Here is a 21998-nt window from a genome sequence, read left to right on the forward strand (position 1 = left end):
ATCCTGGGACTCCAGGATCATGACCTGAGCCGAAGGCAGTCGCTTAACCAACTGAGCCACCCAGGCGCCCCCATTTATACAAATATTCAAAATAGCTTTATTTGTAAAAGCCCAAAACTAGAAACAACCCAAATATTTATCCAAAGATGAAATATAAAGAAACTGTGATGTATCTCTATAAAGGAATACAACTCAGAAAGAAAAAGTTAGTTATTGATACTCTAAACAACATGAATGAATCTCAAACATGAGTATTATGCTAAGTGAAAAAAATCAGACCAAAGGAAGAATACATATACTTTGATTATATAATCTCATTCATATATAATTCCACAAAAAATATAAACGAATCTACAGTAATTAAAAGATCAATCATTTCCCAAGGATGTGGGGGTAAGTAAGGACAAGAGAGAGGGAAGAAAAAAGGGAATAAGGAAATTCTTGGATATAATGGATATATCCATTATCTTGACTATGGAAATGATTTCAAGGGACAATAAATTGTCAAAACTTACCAAACTGTGTATTTTAAATGTATGCAGTTTGTGATATGTCAATTAAACATCAATAAAGAACTTTCTAAATTCAACATCCATTCAGAAGGGATTAGGAACAGAAGGGAATTTCCTTAATCTGATAAAAAAGCATCTATGAAATACTTTTGCAAATATGAGATCTAATGGGAAAGTGGGAAAACCTTTCCCTGTGAGATCAGGAACTAAGAAAGGCAATCTGCTATCAACATTTCATTTAAAGATTACATTTGAGGTACTAACCAGTGCAGTAAGTCAAGAAAAAGAAGCAAAAGGTATATAAGTTGAAAATAAAGAAAAATGTCATAATGCAAAAAAGATATGACTGTGTAGATAGAAAATCCACAAGAATCTATAGTTGAATTATGAAAATTAATAAGTGAATAAAAAGATAGCTAGTTTTAAAATATTATAGTCAATTGTATTTTTTATACATTACAAAATTATATTTTTTATACAGTAACATTTAAAAACTAAAAAAAGATAAATTTACAATAGTACTAAAATATCAAATACTTAAAAAATTTTAAGGAAATTTGTACAGTAATGCCACATTAAAAATTATAAAATATTAGTGAGAGAAATTAAAAACCTTAGTAAATACAAAAATAGATCATCCTCATTGATTGGAAAATACAATAATTGTATTAGTTTGCCCTGAATTTATCCATTCCTAGTTTGTTGAGAGTTTTTATTGTGAAGGAAATTACCTCAATCTAATAAAGACCATATATAGAATCTCACAGTTAACATCATATTCAATGGTGAAACACTGAAAGCTTATTCACTAAGATCAGGAATAAGGCATGAATGCCCCCTCTCATCATGTCTATTCAATACAGTATTGAAGTTCTAGCTAGAGCAATCAGGCAAGGAAAAAAAAAGGCATTGAAATTAGAAAGGAAAAGGTAAAATTACTTGTTTGCAGATGATATGATCCTACATGTAGAAAATGCTAAAGATTCCAATACAAAATACTGTTAGAATAAATGAATACAGCAAAGCTGCAGGTTACAAAAATCAACACACAAAAAAGAGTTTTTTCTATACACTAACCATGAACAATCTGAAAAGAAAAGTAAGAAAACAATCCCATTTACAATAGCTATCTTCAACAAATATATGGAATGGGAGAACATGCAAACTCTGTATCGATAAGGCATTAATACCCGAAATATATAAAGAACCCCTTCAACTCAACAAGAACAAAAAAGCAATCCAATTTAAAATGGGCAAAGGACTTCAACAGACATTTCTCCAAAAAAGATATACAAATGACCAAGAAGCACAAAAAGAGATACTCAACATCCCTAATTATTAAGGAATGTGAATCAAAACCACAATGAGGTACCTCCTCACACCCATTAAGATGGTCACTCTTGAAAAAATAAATAAATAAATCACAAATGTTGACAAGAATGTGTAAAAATTGGAACCCTTATGCACTGTTGTTGGTAATGTAAAATGGAACAGCCACTATGGAAAACAGTAAAGGAGGATCCTTAAAAAATAAGGGGCACCTGGGTGGCTCAGTCTGTGGAACGTCCAACTTTTGATTTTGGCTTGGGATGTGATCTCAATGTCATGGGATCAAGTCCTGTGTCAGACTCGAAGCTTGGCAGGGAGTCTGCTTGAAATTCTTTCCTTTCCCCTCTGCCTCTCCCCCTTGTGCTCGTGCTCGCTCCCTCCCTAAAATAAATAAATCTTTTTAAAAAATTAAAAATAGAATTATATGATCCAGCAAACCTACTTCTGGGTATATACATCCAAAAAATGTAAAACAGGATCCCAAAGAGATATTTGCACCCCAATGTTCATTGCAGCATTATTCACAATAACCAAGAGGTGGAAGCAGCCCAAATGTCCATTGACAAGTAAACGGATTGTATGGTGTATATATATACAATGGGAGAGAATTAAGCCTTAGAAAAGAAGCAAATCCTGCCATAGATTGACATGGATGAACCTTGAGGACATTATGCTAACTAAAATAAACCAGTCACAAAAATACAAATACTGCATGATTGTACTTATATGAGGTATCTAAAATAATCAAACTCAGAAACAAAAATGGAGGTTCCAAGGGGAGAGGGGAAGAGGAATAGCAGAACTGTTGAATGGATAGAGTTTCAGTTTTGAAAAAATATTCCAACTACAGTGTATATGTATTCAGCAAAAAACACCTTTGGCAAATGGGTATATACTGTTAAAATGTCCTTATAGAGAATGCCGCTTTGTATGCTATTTGGGATTCTGATTTAATTTTCCAAGAAGTAAATTATGTTAATACAAAAATCCATACAGACAGGATATAAAATCAATGCACAGAAATCAGTTGCATTTCTATACACTACCACCAAGACAGAAGAAAGAGAAATTAAAGAGTCGATCCCATTTACAATTGCACCCAAAACCATAAGATACCTAGGAACAAATCTAACCAGAGGCAAAGAATCTGGACTCAGAAAACTAGAATACTCATGAAAGAAACTGAGGAAGACACAAAGAAATGGAAAAATGTTCCATGCTCATGGACTGGAAGAACAAATATTGTGAAAATGTCTATGCTACCTAGAGCAATCTACATATTTAATGCAATCCCTATCAAAATACCATCAACTTTTTTCAAAGAAATGGAACAAATAATCCTAAAATTTGTATGGAACCAGAAAAGACCCCGAATAGCCAGAGGAATGTTGAAAAAGAAAAGCAAAGCTGGCGGCATCACAATTCCGGACTTCCAGCTCTATTACAAAGCTGTCATCACCAAGACAGTATGGTACTGGCACAAAAACAGACACATAGATCAATGGAACAGAATAGAGAGCCCAGAAATGGACCCTCAACTCTATGGTCAACTCATCTTCGACAAAACAGGAAAGAATGTCCAATGGAAAAAAGATAGTCTCTTCAACAAATGGTGTTGGGAAAATTGGATAGCCACATGCAGAAGAATGAAACTGGACCATTTCCTTACACCACACACAAAAATAGACTCAAAATGGCTGAAAGACCTAAATGTGAGACAGGAGTCCATCAAAATCCTAAAGGAGAACACAGGCAGCAACCTCTTTGACCTCAGCCGCAGCAACTTCTTCCTAGAAACATCGCCAAAGGCAAGGGAAGCAAGGGCAAAAATGAACTATTGGGACTTCATCAAGATAAAAAGCTTTTGCACAGCAAAAGAAACAGTCAACAAAACCAAAAGACAACCGACAGAATGGGAGAAGATATTTGCAAATGACATATCAGATAAAGGGCTAGTATCCAAAATCTATAAAGAACTTATCAAACTCAACACCCAAAGAACAAATGATCCAATCAAGAAATGGGCAGAAGACAGGAACAGACATTTTTCCAAAGAAGACATCCAAATGGCCAACAGACACATGAAGAAGTACTCAACATTGCTTGGCATCAGGGAAATCCAAATCAAAACCTCAATGAGATACCACCTCACACCAGTCAGAATGGCCAAAATTAACAAGTCAGGAAACGACAGATGTTGGCGAGGATGTGGAGAAAGGGGAACCCTCCTATACTGCTGGTGGGAATGCAAGCTGGTACAGCCACTCTGGAAAACAGTATGGAGGTTCCTCAAAAAGTTGAAAATAGAGCTACCCTACAACCCAGCAACTGCACTACTGGGTATTTACCCTAAAGATACAAATGTAGGGATCCAAAGGGGTACGTGCACCCCGATGTTTATAGCAGCAATGTCCACAATAGCCAAACTGTGGAAAGAGCCAAGATGTCCATCAACAGATGAATGGATCAAGAAGATGTCATATATATATACAATGGAATATTATGCAATCATCAAAAAAAAATGAACTCTTGCCATTTGCAACGACCTGGATGGAACTAGAGGGTATTATGCTAAGCGAAATAAGTCAATCAGAGAAAGACAATTATCATATGATCTGATATGAGGAATTCTTAACCTCAGGAAACAAACTGAGGGTTGCTGGAGTGGTGGGGGGGTGGGAGGGATGGGGTGGCTGGGTGATGGACGTTGGGGAGGGTATGTGCTATGGTGAGCGCTGTGAATTATGTAAGACTGATGAATCACAGACCTGTACCTCTGAAACAAATAGTACATCATGTGTTAAAAAAAAAAAAAAAGAAAGAAGATAGTAGGAAGGGAAAAATGAAGGGGGGGGAATCGGAGGGGGAGACAAACCATGAGAGACTATGGACTCTGAGAAACAAACTGAGGGTTTTAGAGGGGAGGGGGTGGGAGGATGGGTTAGCCCGGTGATGGGTATTAAGGAGGGCACGTATTGAATGGAGCACTGGGTGTTATATGCAAACAATGAATCATGGAACTCTACATCAAAAACTAACGATGTAATGTATGGTGACTTAACATAACATACTAAAAAAAAATTTTTTTAAATCCATATGGAGAAAAAAAAGTTTACTCTGACTTCATACTATCACAAAAATCAAATACAGGTGAATTATAAGATCTAAATGCAAAGACAAAACAATAAACTTTTTAAAAGAGAAAATAGAAGAATATCTCCATAATCTCGAGATAAGAAAAAATATTTTGACCAGGATGCAGAAAGCACTAATAATAAAGGAAAAGACCAATATATTAGACAAACATTTGTTCATCCAAAGACACCATTAGGAGAGTGAAAATATAACCACAGAGTAGGAAAAGACAGGTTCATATGCAGAAGACATTAAGAAATTCCTATAAATCGAAAACGAAATAAGATGACAAATCCAATGGAAAGATTAGGAAAGACATCTGAATAGGCATCTGACAAAAGAATATATCCAAATAACCAATAAACATATGAAGAAATGTACAACATCAGCAGCATCAACAGGGAAAGGCATTTGAAATGATAAGATGACACTATATAAGTTGCCAAAATTAGAGATTAATAATACCATCTTCTTTGCTGGCAAAGATGAGCAACAATAGGAACTCTTATATACTACTGGCAGGAATATAAGTTGTTACAATTATTTTTGAAAATTATTTGGTAATATCTCTAAAATAAACAAATATGTGTCCTATGACCAAGCAAGTTTACTTCTAGTATATACCCAAAGAAGTACATGCATTTATGTACTTAGAGTCATGTAAAGGAATGTTCCTCCAAATGGGAAATCAAATTTAAAATTTTCATCAACAGTAGAAGAGATCAATCAGTCATGGTACATTCACACAATGGAATGCTATACAGCAATGAAAATGAACAAATTATAGTTGCACCCAGCATGGATGAATTTCACAAATTACTATAAGTCAGAATGAGGGGGCTTCCGGGATACTTAATGCTTTTATATTTTTTGACCTAGATAGTTGTTACATGAATAGATTTACTTTGTGATAATTTATTAAGCTATATACTTAGGATTTATGTACTTTTCCTGCATGCTTTGTACTTCAATTAAAAAAAAACAAAGTTTAATGATAGATGGAATAAAGTCAACATACATCTAATCAGAATTCCAGGAGAAAAAAATGGAGAAGGTAAAGAATAACCAAAGACCTATTGATTGCAAACTTCCCACATTTTTCCAAGATGCCAATTTCTCAGACCAAAAACATCAATAAATTCCAAATATGACAAATAAAAAGGAAATCCAAACCTAACTACAATTTGGTGATATTAATGAAGGAAAAAAAACAGCAAAGAAAAATACAATTAAAAGCAGCCAAGGAAGAGAGACAGATTAACTATAAAGAAACCACAGTTAGACTGATGACTGAGTTCTCAACTTCAACAATAAAGTGAGAACCCAGTAGAATATCATCTGAAATAAAATAACTATCAAACTAGATATCCAGCAAATATCCAGCAAAACTACCTTTGACGAATTGGTATAAAATTCTTCATTTTCTGGAAAGAGATGAAAAGGGAAGAAAGAAATGAAGAAAATAAAAGGATAATTGGAAATGAAAACTGTTTCTATTAACAAGCTCTCACTAAACGAACTGGAAAGAATGTACTTTAGGTACACAATGACCCTATATGGAGAATCTGTGGTAGAAGAGCCAAAGGTATTGGTAAATATGTAGGTAAATCTAAACAAATACTAACTAATGAGACAATGATAATATTTAATTTATGGGAGAAAAGATATAACTAATTTCAGAACAATATAAGCATATAAAATTGGACAAGGGATGAAGAGATTAGAATGTTCTAAGGTGTTTTATTCAGGAGAAGGGTAAAGGTATTTATTGATTTTAGTCTTTGTTAATTCTTCTAAAACGTGAATGTCTATCTTCCAAGCAAGTAGCAGAAACAAAACAGACAAAAAGCAAAATCTTCAAGCAATTTTAAAGGAAGGCAAAAAGACGAGGGGAGATGTATAGAGGAAATTAAAAAAAAAAAACAAAACACAAACAGCAAACAGTAAGATAAATGAATAGATCCAAATATATCATTACAATAAATATAAATTGACTAAAATCTCCAGTTCAAAGCCAAAATTGTGAAAATGGATGAGAAAATAAAATGCAGCTATATACTGTTTTTGTAAGTACACACCAAAACATGAGGTTACCAGAGAAATGAAACGCAAATCATAGACAAAGATACACCAGGTTAACACAAATAATGGGGAACCGATGAATGATTTGATGCAAAGAAATGACATGAAAAGATTTTAAAAGAATATTCTGAAGAGTAAGCAATTTTTCTGAACCAAGTTAAGTAGTATAATTGAGTCTTAAATTCATTTCACCTCATTTAATTCAACTCAGGTCTTGCGCTTATTAATGTCCTTTAGGAATCTGATTCTTTTGCCTAGTGTACTAGCGTTCTTCCTGCTTTCCATTTGATAAGCATGCCATCAATGACTTTCTATAAGACGGTGATAAAGTGTTTAAGAGGTTAAAGCCTAGTATACAGGCTTGTAGCACAGTAACAGAAGTATTTTTAAAGGCTGACATCTGTTTGCAATTACAAATCCTATTACTATTATATTTTATTTCTTAATTTTATTCACAAGCCTATCAAGATAACAGTTTCTCAAGTACTTTACTGAAATCTAGATAGTCTGTCGATAATTTCTCTGCCTACATATGCATGAGAGTGTACATACACAAATCTACACATACATACTTATATAAAAACACACTTACATATGTATGTGTATGTGTATATATATATAAAATCATAGTAATACTGTACCTCATAGGTAGTTCCATAATGGCACGTAAATTGGCATTGTCTGTTGGTTTCTGCATCTTGCTCAACATTAGTATAAAATATTACTCCATCCCCAGAGCAGGATACAATCTGCTTATCATTCGTGCACGGTAAGAACTTTGCACTAAATATATTTGCTCGGTGCCCTGAACGAATTGTCGTCAAAACCTAAAACACAGAGAAAGTTGTTCTTGGTAATTTATTATTTCCTAGAAAGAAACATTCACATTTAATATAATCATAGCCAGGAATAAATTCTCATTAACATTCTTATTATCTCAATAAAAAATTATCATTTGATTTCAAATTAATATAATTTTTAAAAAATCAGAATCTCACATATTTTCTCTATGAGATGTGAAGAAGAGTAAGTACCATCAATAGGAACAGTGCTGTGAAAATTAAATATACGTATTTCCACCTATTTGGTATATCTGACTCATTTATAAGATCTCAGTAAATAACAAAGGACTATTATATATAAGGGGAGAGAGAAATAGAGACAAAGAAGATGATTTTCATTATCTTAAAAGTATTTTCCTGCATTTCTCAGGTAATCAACTTTAAACAAGTTACTTTTAAGATTGGAGAGTAGGTACAGGGGCATGGAGAAAGAAATTACTATCCTGACCTACCTTTTTTTTTTTTTAAGATTTGATTTATTTATCTGAGAGAGAGAGAGAGTGCAAGCGAGAGAACACAAGCAGGGGTAGTGGCAGAAGGAGAGGGAGAAGCAGGCTCTCCACTGAGCAGGGAGCCCGATGTGGGGCTCGAACCCAGGACCCTGAGATTATGACCTGAGCCAAAAGTAGCCACGTAACCGGCTGAGCCACCCAGGCGCCCCTCTGACTGACTTTTGAAACTGTTTACTAGATGATTTTTAGTTATTCCCTTCCAGGATAAAAAAATAAAAATAAACTGAATTTAAATGAATCATGAAATGAAAGATGAAACTACAGCAGAAGTCCCAACATCTCCTTCCTTAATTATGTTTCAAGACTGTGGGGCACCTGGGTGGCTCAGTCAGCTAAGCATCTGACTTCCACTCAGGTCATGATCTCAAGGTCCTGGGATCGAGCCCTGCGTTGGGCTCCCTGATCAGGGGAAGTCTGCTTCTCCCTCTCCCTCTGCCACTACCCCCTGCTTGTGCTCTCTTGCTTGTGCTCTCTCTCAAATAAATAAAATCTTTAAAAATAAAGACTAGAATTCCTGTGACAGAAATAAAGTTTAAATATGTAAATATTTGCAACATATAGTGAAGATAAAGAACAAATTTCCCTAATAGTGCTTAAAAATTGACAGAAAGAAACTTAACAAAACCTGGGTTTTTTTTTTTTTTAATTCTTATGTTAATCCCCATACATTACATCATTAGTTTTAGATGAAGTGTTCTATGATTCATTGTTTGTGCATAACACCCAGTGCTCCATGCAGAACGTGCCCTCCTCAATACCCACCACCAGGCTAACCCATCCTCCCACCCCCCTCCCCTCTAGAACTCTGTTTTTCAGAGTCCATCGTCTCTCATGAAAACCTGGGTTTTTTAATTGAATGGGCGAAAGATCTGAAAACATAGTCCACAAAAAGATATACAAAGGACCTTTAAGAATGTGAGAAAATATCCAACTTTGTTGATAAGGGAAATGCAAATTGAAGCTACAGTGAGAAACTAATTCTCACTTTTCAGATTGGCAAAAATTCAAGTTCGACAACACACTATGTAAGTGATCCTATGGGGAAACAGGCTCTTTACCATTTCTGGTGGGAGAACTAGATGGTACAAGACTAATGGAGAGGAATTTAGCCATACTCCACAAAATCACACACACATTTATCCATTGACCAGACAAGTCTATTTCTAGGAATTTACCCTTAAGATACACCTCCAACAATACAAGAAAAAATGCACAAAATTATTTAATGAGCTATTCATAACAGCAAAGCACAGGAGACTTATTGAATAAATTATGGTACATCCCCACAATGTATGTACAATGAGAATTTAATGCAGTGGGAATCTGGTGTGCTTTAAAAATTGTGCTCAAAAAAAAAAAAAAACGTCAAAACATAGACAAAGTTGGCTTTAAATGTCCCACCGAACAATTGGGATAATCTAAACATCAAAAAGTATTATCAGTAATAAACTATAATATATTGAATTTAAAAAAATCTATAATCCCGAAGTGATATTTTCACAAAGGTGGTAGGGACAAAGGAAATGCTCTTATTTACAAAGTAATGTCAATTAATAAGTGTAAAAGGAATGACAATTAAAAATCACTATTTTGTAACTACATTTTAACAACTGGTTAAGGCAAGAAACAACACTGAAACCAATGTAAGAAAGAGTGTTATGAAAGAGAATATTCACAGTCTCAACATACCACTTCACAAACAGCTTATTAATTGTAAAGGGTAAACATACCTACACAATGAAGAGATCAAACTTAACATTACCAGTAAGGGGACAAACTAATATCATGTACCACAATGTCACCTGTGGAGAATTCTTAGCTAAAATGTTTTTAATTTTAATCTATTCATGAAGAAACAATCAGACAAATCCAAATTGAGACATTCTATATAACAATTGTTCTTCTATATTAATGTAACAGTAAAACAACTAATATATTAATATCATGAAAGACCAAAAAGTTGAATGAACTATCCTAAAAGAGACTAAGGAAATATGACAACTACATGAAATGATGGATGGAGCTTGGATTGAAAGAGGCATGGCAGTGACAAAGAACCCTATAAACAAACGAGAAAACCTGAATATAGACCATATATATATACATGTGCATGTATTATGTGTGTACGTCATCAAATAGAAAATCACATATATAATAGCATATAGTTGACTCTCATCGTTCCTGATAAGTCACTGCCAACACTGAACTAACAAGTACTGAATTACTGCTCCTAGGGAAATAAGTGGTTAGGTTCCTTTGACCCTCTTGCCACAACATTTTCCTCAATCAGTCAATACACAGCATTGTTTTATAATGTTTCTGTTTAAAGACCTTATTTAATATATACTGTTGCTTCATTAACATTGAACTCATGGCCAAGAGCATTATAATGCATGCCTAAATGAAGCTTATCTAACATTTTTTCTCCGTAAGAAACATCCCAGGCTTTTGTGCTTAGGAACACGAGATAGTATTTCAGCATGATACCTGGGGACATTTTAAACTGTGAAATCATCAATAAAAAGCACAAAAATGCAAAAATGCAACATGAAATATACCACGAAAAAGATACAGTATGTTTACAGTATGAGAGCTGAAATAATTCTCAATTCTTTTGTCACTCTGCTCATGTGCATGGCCATGAATGACCAGGAAGGCACTGGAAGTATTGACTTGGGGGTTAAAAGTAAATTTCAATGAGTAGGCAAATTTGCAAATATGAAATCCAGAAGTAATGAGGATCAACTCCATATTCAATATTATGTATTTTTAAAAATAGAATAATGTTCTTGTTCTTAGTAGATATATGCCAAAGCATTCATGAATGAAGTGCATGATGCCTCCAACTTGGGCTCAATTGCTTAAAAAAAAAATCTATTTGTGGATGTTCATTGTATTATTTTTTTCAATTTTTCCAAAAGTTTTTAAATATTAAAACAAAGTTAGGAAAATATATTTCAACTTTATTTTGGGTTTGGTTTTAAGTGAGTATTTATTATATAATACTAACTGCCAAATTCTTATCAGAGACTACCATACCAAATCATAACATAAACCTGGAATGAATATTAGCAGCTATTTACCTTGACCACTTTGAATATTTAAGTCACTTCATTTTATTTAAGAACTAGGTTAGAGGGTTATAGCCAAAATAAGGATTTGCTAAGTACCATAAATTGTTCCCCAGTAAGTCTTACACATATAATGCACATATAATTAGGGTCAAATAAAAAAGAGAGGGTGTCTTTTGCACCTGCATCAACCAAAGCCAATGGAGAATAAAATCGTAAATATTTTAAAATCTTTCATTCCTCTCTTCAAGTGTAAGACACTAAGATCTGGAAGACTAAGGTATAAAAAAAACACAGAGAATAATTAATGTAAAGCCTTTAATAGATATCATAACCTTTAACTCTGTCAGGTATTTTAGCATGGTTTACCAAGTAGCTAACTATATAAAAGTCACTGCTTACAGTGTATGTATTAGTTTCTTCATCCGATAGGCCTTTGGCTTTGCTTTAGTCACATTCAGCAGACATTATTCTTAACAGTTCATGATTTATCTCCATTTAACAGGATTATGCATAGCTTCAGAAACAAAAGCACTCGGTACATTAATATGTGTACTGACATATGACATATTAGTCACAAATTGAGATGGATTTCTTTATTAAAGTAATCAAGATTTATTTTTTTTAAAGATTTTATTTATTTATTTGACAGAGAGAGAGCACAAGTAGACAGAGGGAGAGGGAGAAGCAGGCTCTCTGCTGAGCAGGGAGCCGGATGTGGGGCTCAATCCCAGGACCCTGGGATCAGGACCTGAGCCAAAGGCAGACGCTTAACGACTGAGCCACCCAGGCGCCCCTAAAGTAATTAAGATTTAAAGAGTAAAAAGTTGAAGCTCTTTTCTTTTAGACAAATCTCTTGATTTCAGACGTCCTCTTCCAAATTTACTCCCCTTCCAGTGTTCTCCATCTTCATCCCAATGGCAGCAATATCCACCCACACAGTTGATCAAGTTAAAAACTAAAGAATCATCCTTCATTTCTCTTTCCCTCATCCACTATAAAATAGTAAAATATATATATAGATATAGATATATAATACAAAATCTATAAAATCCACCAGCAAATCTAGGTCCAAGATATATTCCAAACTATTTCTCCTCACCTCAATGCCATTATCTTTGTCTAAACCACCATCTCTTCTTACTGGGATGACTCAATGGCCTCCTATCTCCTACTTCTGATCTTATTCAAACTTTACTCTCCAAACAGCAGCCAGAGATATCTTTTAAAAATGCAGGTCATATCACCTGCATGTTTAATACACTCCAGTGACTATTTCAAAGACACTAAAATGTAAACTCCTTCATACTGCCTATCAAGCCTACTATCTGATCACTGCCTACCATGTTAACTTCATTTTGAACCACTCTCTAATTTATTAATAGATAATTGTTGGAAGAACAAGTACTCATGTGTACACATTAGTAATTCCAACAAAGGCTGGAATTTGTTTTTAATTGTCAAAACTGAAACTACAATCAATATAGATATGCATCCTACCGGAGGTAAGTAGTGGTAAGACTGATTTTTTAAAAATGATATGCACTTGCAAAAGGTTATTATTTTTGGTAGCTGGATTTATTTTCTTATTTGTGCTTTCTTTGTATCAATGCATTAAAATACTTAGAAAACATCTAAGAATAATGGCCTAGAGAGGTAGAAGTTGGCAGAGTAACTTAATTGAAGATGTAAATGACATATTGATAACTGGAATTAGTAATAAATGTGACTGTAAACTAGTTGTAACATCTATGACTTTACTGATCATCAGGTTAATCTAGCTGGCCAAGCAGGTATCTCTTTCATCATGTCACATACAATGCTTCCAAAACCTTAAGCTTGGGCCGCCTGGGTGGCTCAATTGGTTGGGCATCTGCCTTCAGCTCGGGTCATGATCCCAGGGTCCCGAGATCGAGCCCCACATCGGGCTCCCTGCTCTGTGGGGAAATTGCTTCTCCCTCTGCCCCACCCCTCCCACTAATGCTCTCCCTCTCTCTCTCACAAAAATAAATTAAAATAAAAAAACCTTAAACTTGGTCCAGGAATATCCAGATAGAAAGTGTTGGTTCTTGAATCTCTTGGTAAAAATCACTCCTCTCTAAACCCAACCCATACCCCCACCTAAGGAATTGAATACAGAAATTCCTTGCCTTTCCTTACTAATATTTATTGGGCACCTACTACGTGACAGGTAATTTACTAAGTGTTGAGGAAACAAAAAAGAAAAAACTGTCATTGTCCCAAAGAAATTACTGTCTAATGGTGAGCAAATAAACATAATAATCTAATTATCCACAAAGTACAATGAGAACATAGAGGAAGGAGTGCCTACATTTGCCTAGGGCAACAAGAGAGGTATACCACAGCTAAGAGTCAAGAATTGAAGGATGGATTTAAATTTGCCAAGTAGGTGGGAGGTGCATGGCAAAGCAGGAGAACATCCCATGAAGAGAGAAGAGTGCAAGCAAAAGTATAGAGTAAAGAACATGTTATGCTCTGAGAACTTATGGGTAGCTGGCTGAAGCCAAATCAAGAAAAATTTTACGTATGTGGTACACACAGGATTTCTTTTATATTAGATATTACAAGGTTACCTTCCTTCAGTTTTATCTATACCTTGAGGAGGTGGCCCTTTTGCGGGGGCGGGAGCAGCATACTATGGAGAATCTGCTATAGGAATCCATACTTGATTTGGGTCCTGAGCTTTGTTTCTGTCTACCTTGACATTCAAGGCCATCAAGACTAAAGTTTATATATGCTTGGATTGACAAACATCTTCAGGGAGAAAGTGGCTTTCATGCTCACTTCTCTGGACTCACTTTTTCCCTTCCATTTTGGACTGATAATCCCTTAGTATCAAGGCAAGTTACTTGTTACTTTTAGGACAAGTTTTAGTCTTTAATCAAGAATATTTTAGTTGTTTCAATGGGAGGATTGGTCCAAATAAACTAGACTGTAATTATTGGAAAAAGAAACTTCTCTCTTGTATATATTTGAGACATACTATATATAAAATTAGGATATGTTACCATTAATAAGGAACACCTCCAATCTCTTAACTCTATAAAAAAAAAAAGTGTTTCAAAATTATTTGCATTAAATTAATCTTTCCATGAATGCACAGGACCTAAAAATAAAGTCAAACTTTAAGAACAGGTAATATTTGACTCAGGATCAAACACTTTCTTTTCCTATGTAATTAATCATCTGTGTTTTAAATTTTTAAAAATATTCCTAGATGATAGCAAATTTGGATCTATTAAAGACCAATATGAGAAAAAGATAAAGTCTTGTTATATTTAAACTCTTTAAAAGTATTATTTGATTACTCATTTCTTAAACTGGAAAAGAGAAAGAGTAATCACTTTTCTTTTTTTTTTTTTTTTAAAGATTTTATTTATTTATTTGACAGAGAGAGACACAGCGAGAGAGGGAACACAAGCAGCGGGAGTGGGAGAGGGAGAAGCAGGCTTCCCGCTGAGCAGGGAGCCCGATGTGGGGCTCGATCCCAGGACCCTGAGATCATGACCTGAGCCGAAGGCAGACGCTTAACGACTGAGCCACCCAGGCACCCCAAGAGTAATCACTTTTCAAATATACATTCTATTGGGAACCATGCATCAAAATGAACGTTTTTTTCCAAAAATAAGCAAATAAAGAAGAAACAAGATCTTCTAAAAATTATTCCACTGGGTATAGCCACAAAATAATTGAAAAGCAGGGACTTGGAGAGATATGTGTACACCTACGTTCATAGCAGCATTATTCACAAAATCAAAATGGTAGAAGTAGTAACTCAAGTGTCCACTGAAAGATGAATGGAAACAAAATGTGGTATTTACATACAACAGAATATTATTCAGCCATAAAATAAAAAAAGAAAATCTGACATGCAGTATGTTTGAATGTTAAGGGCATCATGATAAATGAAATAGTAACAAAAGACTAATGTTGTATAAAGGCTTATATATCTAGAGTAGTCAAATTCATAGAGACAAAAAGTAGAATGGTGGTTGCCAAGGGATGGGAGGAGAGAAGAAAAAGGAGTTACAGAGTTTCAGTTTTCCAAGATGAAAATAGTTCTATAGCTGGATGTGGTGATAGTATCAACAATGTGAAAATACTTAATGTCACTGAAAAGAAGTATTAAAAGTTATTAAGACAGTTAATTTTATGTGTATTTTACTACAGTTTTGTTTTTTGTTTTTTTTTTAAAGAGTGAAGCTCTGTATCTTTAAAAAAAAAAAGATTATTCCTTTGGTGTCTAGTCAACTGTTATGAATACCGTGAGCATTAAAATTCTGATAGTGATGGTCAAAAAAAAAAAAAATTCTACATACACATCATTCCAGGAAATCTCCTCTACTGTAAGGAAAACATTATGCTAGTACAATATAATGATTTATAAGAAATATTTCTTTGGTCATCCAGATGACCAAAATATATTTCTCATATATATGGTCTTCGTCAATAGTTTCTGAAAATGCTTCAGAGATATAAAGGTGAAATTGGTGTCTTGTTATTAATAAAGGTGACTTTTGGACCCCACCAAAGGGTGGGGACTGGTTGCCAAAAGGAGCAATCATGAGATTTGAGAGCTGGAACTCAGGTGGGGAGAGGGGCTGGAGGCTGAATCAGTCAGTGACCAATGACTTAGTCAATCAGGACTGTATAATGAAGCCTCCATAAAAACCCAAAAGTACAGTTTTTTGGCCTTTTTCGGAGCTCCCACACTTGGGGAATCAGAATGCTTCCATGTGCCACCGAGCCAGGCCCTAAGCTCCAGGCTGGAATTAGGTACAGGCACCTTAAAAGACCTAGTAACTGCAGACCTAACACAAGTAGGATTTAAAAACATCAAGTTTCCCTCTGCTAAGTCAGGACAATTAAGTAAAGCTATCTCTGAAACAAAATTATGACCTGTCTTTTAATCAAAGATACCTTCAATATGAACCTCATTCAGGTTGAAGGACCACAAACATTTATTTAAATATCTTAACTGTTTAAATGTGGAAAAATAAGAAATATGTGAATAATTTATTCTGTAAGATTGCTACTATTAAATAACAGTTTGGTCTGCCAATCTACCAAGTTCTCACTGATATAAAAGTAAGTGTATAGTTTCTCCATATACAGAGAAGAGTCAATAAAAATCAGAACATAATCCTAATTACATAATCCTAAAACTCAAATGGTTATGCCAGCTTATGGTATTAGATATCATGAAGCATTTCACTAGAGCCTAGATACTATTTTTGCAAACTGATAAAATTATATTTCTTAAGCCACTTGGCTGAAGAGTAGATTTTGTGAGCATGAAAGAAAAAAAATCACATTTGCTTTTTTCTCCCAAAGAATGCTTTACTGAGATAATGTTACTTTTGGGAATTTTACCCACGTAGATAAAATGAAGCATATTTAAATCTGCTACAGTCAAAAGCTGGGTGAAATCTATGTTTTCCTAAGAAGATTAAGGGATAGGCATGTAATAACTCCCAAATTACATAACTACCTTAAGCAAAATAAGGATATTCTATTACAAATACCCATTCCATAATTATTTACAATTTCTTAATTTCTAGCTTAATTTTTCTCATTGAATTACAGATTTTTTTTAAAGCCACTTTACCTTTCTGCTGTAAGGATTACTAATTACTAACTTGGTGTCATCTGAGCCAGATAAAATATATTCTCCAGTCTCATTCCAACAGATTGTATTAACCTGAAAAGAAAGCAAAAAATAAATTTAAGTAAACTGAACATATAAACAAGTATGCCATCTTTCAGTTAACTCATGATTCAAAATATATATCATGAATAAAATTGTGTCTATGGTAAGGAGTGTTTACCAGTTAACCTATCGAAAATATATACTGCCATTTAGCAAACACAATAAATATTCTGTAAACTCACAATGAAATGTCTGAGTCATTATGTTTTATTGTTTAAATTCACTTTAATTAATTCATTTTATACCCAGCGACATAAAACAAGGCCACCTAAAAAAAAAAAAAAATTAAAAGAACTTACTACAGAGCTATAGTAATCAAGGCTGTATGGTACTGTCATGATCACTGACATATAAATCAATGGAATGGAATTCAGAGTCCAGAAATAAACCCTTACATTTATATTCAAGTAATTTTTGACAAGGGATCCAAGACCTTTCAAAGGAGAAAGGTATTTTTTCAACAAATGGTGCTGGGACAACGGGATATACCCAAGAAAGGAATACCATGTACAAAAATGAACTGAAAATGATCAAAAATCTAAATGTAAGTGCCCAAACTATAAAACTCTTAGAAGGAAACATAGGTATCAATCTTTACAAAAATTAAAACTAAATGAATTACCACTTCACACCCATTAGGATGGCTATAATAATCAAAAAAAAAAAAAAAAACAGAAAATAGTAAGAGTTAGCTAGGGTATCAAAAAATTGGAACCCTAATACACTGCTGATAGGAATGCAAAATTGTGTCACTATTTAGACAGTTTGGCAGTTCCTCAAAAACTGAAACAGAGTTACCCTATGACCCAGCAATTCCACAATAAGGGATATATCCAAGAGAACTAAAAACATGTACCAAACAAAAACTTGTACACAAAAACCCATAGCTGCATTATTCCTAAGAGCTAAAAGTGAAAGCAATCCCAACATTTACCAACTAATGTATGGATAAACAAAATGTGACTATCCATTTGCTCATAACAAAATATCCATAAAATGAAGTATTATTCAGCCATAAAATGAAATCATGATACATGCCGCAAAACGTAAATACTTTGAAGACATTCTGCTGAGTGAACGAAGCCAGTCTGAAAGGCCATATATTATGATTCCATGTATTTTAAAAGTCTAGACTAGGCGTATCTGTAGAGACAGAAGGCAGATTAGTGACTGCCAACAGCTTGGTAGAGGGGGAATGGGAGTGAATGATGATAACTGGTATGGACTTTTTTTTTTTCAGATGGTGAAAATATACTGGAACTAGACAGTGGTGATCACTGTACAGCTTTAAGAATATACTAAAAAAAACAGTGAACTGCATACTTAAAATGGGTAAGTTTTATGGTATATGAACTGTATCTAAATTAAAAAGAAAAACAGACTTCCACTTTCAGTCAGACAAAGTAACATGGACCAGATATACTATCATATCTGAAACAACTAAAAAACAGCAGAATACACACTCTTTTTTTAAGATTTTATTTATTTATTTAGAGTGCGCAAGCATGCGTGCACAAGGAGGGGAGTGGCAGGGGAAAGGGAGAAGAAAGAATCTCAAGCAGACTTCATGCCTGACGTGCAGCTCGATCTTACAACCCCAAGATCATGACCTGAGCCAAAATCAAGAGTCGGACGGTTAACCAACTGAGCCACCCAGGTGCCCTAAATACACATTCTTTTTAAGCACACAAAAAATATTTACCAATATAGAAAATATTTATGGGCCATAAAACAAATCTCAATATTTTTAAAAGATTTCAACTAATACAGAGTATGTTCTCTGACCAAAATGGAATTAAGTGAAAATCATTAACACAAAGAAATATTTGGAAACTACAAAATAACAGATATCCAAAAAAGAAATTACCCAGTAAATTAGAAAGTATTTTGAACTGAATGAAAATGAAAGCACAACATAACCTAATTTATGGGTTGCAGCTAACTCTGAACTTGGAAGGAAACTTCTAGCACTAAAATACCTATATTAGAAAAGATAAAGGTCTCATTATCAATGACCTCAGCTTCCAATCAAAAAAATTGTAAGAACAAATGAAACCCTAAGTCAGCAGAAGACTGGAAATAATGAATATCAGATCAGAAATCAATGAAACAACAGAAAACAGAAAAATAGTGGGGAAAAAAGTACACACACAAAAACACTAGAAGTTGGTTCTTTGACAACACAATAGAATTAATGAACATGTAGCCCGACTAATCAAGAAAAAAAAAGGGGATGGGGAATATATACTACCAATATGAGGAATGAGAAAGATGACATCAATCACTACTACACATTCTACAATACCTAAACATTAAGGAAATACTACAGTCAACTTTATGCCAATAATTCAACAATGTGGATGAAACTGACAAAATCCCTGAAACACACATGCTAAACAAAATTTGCTCAATACATAGTCTATTTTTATTAAGGGATTGCAGTTAAAGTTTTCCACAAAGAAAATTCCAGGCCCAGATGGCTTTACTGGTGAATACTGCCAAACATTTTTAAAAAAATAAATAATGAGAATTCTGTACCATGTCTTCAGAAAATTAGAGACAATATAAATACTGGAACTAACAAATAAATACTGGAACTAACTAACAAGTTAGGAAGATTGTGAGATATGGATGAACATGCAAAATTAGACAGGACAGAGAATTAAAACCACAACACGATATCACTAGATATCTACTAGAATGTCTATAAACATTTTTTTTTTAAGATTTTATTTATTTATTTGACAGAGAAAGACACAGCGAGAGAGGGAACACAAACGGGGAGTGGGAGAGGGAGAAGCAGACTCCCTGCCGAGCAGGGAGTCCGATGCGGGACTCGATCCCGGGACTCCAGGATCATGACCTGAGCTGACGGCAGTCGCTTAACCAACTGAGCCACCCAGGCGCCCTGTCTATAAACATTTTTTACACTTGATCTTAACCAAAAGGCAGAGAAGCAATCTCTAAACATTTTTTTAAATTATAGGGAGAAACAAACAACAAAAACAATAGTAGCAGACTTCAATACCCCATTTTCAACAATGGATAAATCATACAGACAGAAGATCAGTAAGAAAACATTAGAATTGAACTATACTTTAGATCAAGATTTAGACACATACAGAACAGTCCATCAAACAGCAGCAGACAGACTTTCCTCAAGTGCACACTGAACATTCTCCAGGATAAATCATGATAGATCACAAAACAAATATTAACAAATTTTAAAAGAATTAAATCATACCAAGTATCTTTCTGACCACAATGGTATAAGACTAGAAATTAACAGCAGGAAAACTGGAAATTTCACCAACATGTGGAAATTAAATAACATACTCTTGGACAGTCAGTGGGTCCAAGAAGAAATAAAAAAAATCTTGAAATAAATGAAAATAGAAATAAAACATATGGGAAACAACAAAAGCAGTTATAAGCAGGAATTTTATAGCAATAAATGCCTACACTGAGAAAAAAGAAAGATCACAAATAAGCAACAGAACTTAACATATTAACAAAAGAGAAAAACAAACTAAGGCCAAAATTAGCAAAAGAAAGGAGACAACAAAGATCAGAGCAGAAATAAATGAAAAAGAGTAGGAAAACAATACAAAAGATCAATGAAACTAAAAGTTGGTTTTTTGAAAAGATTAAATTGACAAACCTTTAGCTAGATTTACCAAGGAAAAAAAAAAGAAGACCCAAATAATAAAAATTATAAATGAAAGAGAAGATATTACAATTGATAACACAGAAATACAAAGGATTATAAGAGAATACACTGAACAGTTATACACCAATAAATTAGACAACCTACTATAAACATATAATCTACCACAACTAAATCACACACAGAAATCTCAATAGGTCAAAAACAAGTGATTTTTTTTGTTTGTTTCTGGAGACTGAATCAGTAATTAAAAACCATTAAAAAACAACCAAAAAAGCCCAGGATTAGACGGCTTTAGGGGCTTTAACTATTTACCAAACATTTAAAGAAGAATAAACACCAATCCTTCTTAAGCTCTCCAAAAAACTGAAGAGGATGGTACATGCCCAAACTCGTTTTCTGAAGTGAGCATTATGCTGACACCAGAGTCAGATAAGGTATTACAAGAAAAGAAAACTACATGCCAATATTCCTGATGAATATAGATATAAATATTCTCAACAAAATACCAGCAAATCGAATTCAACAGCACATTAAAAGGATCATACACCATAACCAAGTGGAATATATCCCTAAGATACAAGGATGGTTCAGTATACACAAATCAGTAAATGTGATATTCCACATTAATATAATGAATGATAAAAAATCATATGATCATCTCAATATATGCAGAAAAAGCATTTGACGAAATTCAACATCTTTCATAATAAAAATCCTCAACAGATTGAATACAGAAGGAACATATCTCACTGTTAATAAAGGTCATATATGACAAGCCCACAGCTAACATTATACTCAATGGTGAAAAGTTGAAAGCTTTTCCTCTAAAATCAGGAACAGGAAAAGGGTAATGACTCTCATCTCTTTTATTTAACATAGTATTAGAGTCCTGTCCAGAACAATTGGCAAAAAAAGGAATAAAAGACATCCAAATTGGAAATGATAAAGTAAAACTGTCTCTGTTTGCAGATGACATGAATACATAGAACACCCTGAAGATGCCACCAAAAAACTGTTGGCACTAATAAATGAATTTACTAGTTTCAAGATATACAATATAAAAGATATAGAATCAACAAACAAATATCAGTTGCATGTCATGTCTACATACTAA

At 34.0% G+C, this 21998-nt stretch overlaps 1 protein-coding gene across 8 annotated transcripts in view; it reads right to left on the bottom strand.

Annotated features, from left to right (window-relative positions):
* Positions 1-21998, bottom strand: part of DCAF6 (DDB1 and CUL4 associated factor 6) — a 135878-nt gene that overhangs the window by 85126 nt on the left and 28754 nt on the right. For all 8 annotated transcript variants that reach the window (XM_045877527.3, XM_064594372.1, XM_064594370.1 and 5 more), the window contains 2 exons: positions 17113-17205; positions 7700-7885 (listed from right to left, as the gene is read on the bottom strand). Coding sequence is in view for 7 of the 8 variants with exons in the window: in XM_064594372.1 (XP_064450442.1) it covers positions 7700-7885; positions 17113-17205 (279 nt within the window). In the remaining variant the exon portion in view is untranslated. The remainder of the gene's footprint in view (positions 1-7699; positions 7886-17112; positions 17206-21998) is intronic.

This window comes from Mirounga angustirostris, unplaced genomic scaffold (genome assembly GCF_029215605.1).
Source record: "Mirounga angustirostris isolate CCGP_5_RB_7025 unplaced genomic scaffold, mMirAng1.0.hap1 SCAF_6, whole genome shotgun sequence".
Lineage (NCBI taxonomy): Eukaryota > Metazoa > Chordata > Mammalia > Carnivora > Phocidae > Mirounga > Mirounga angustirostris.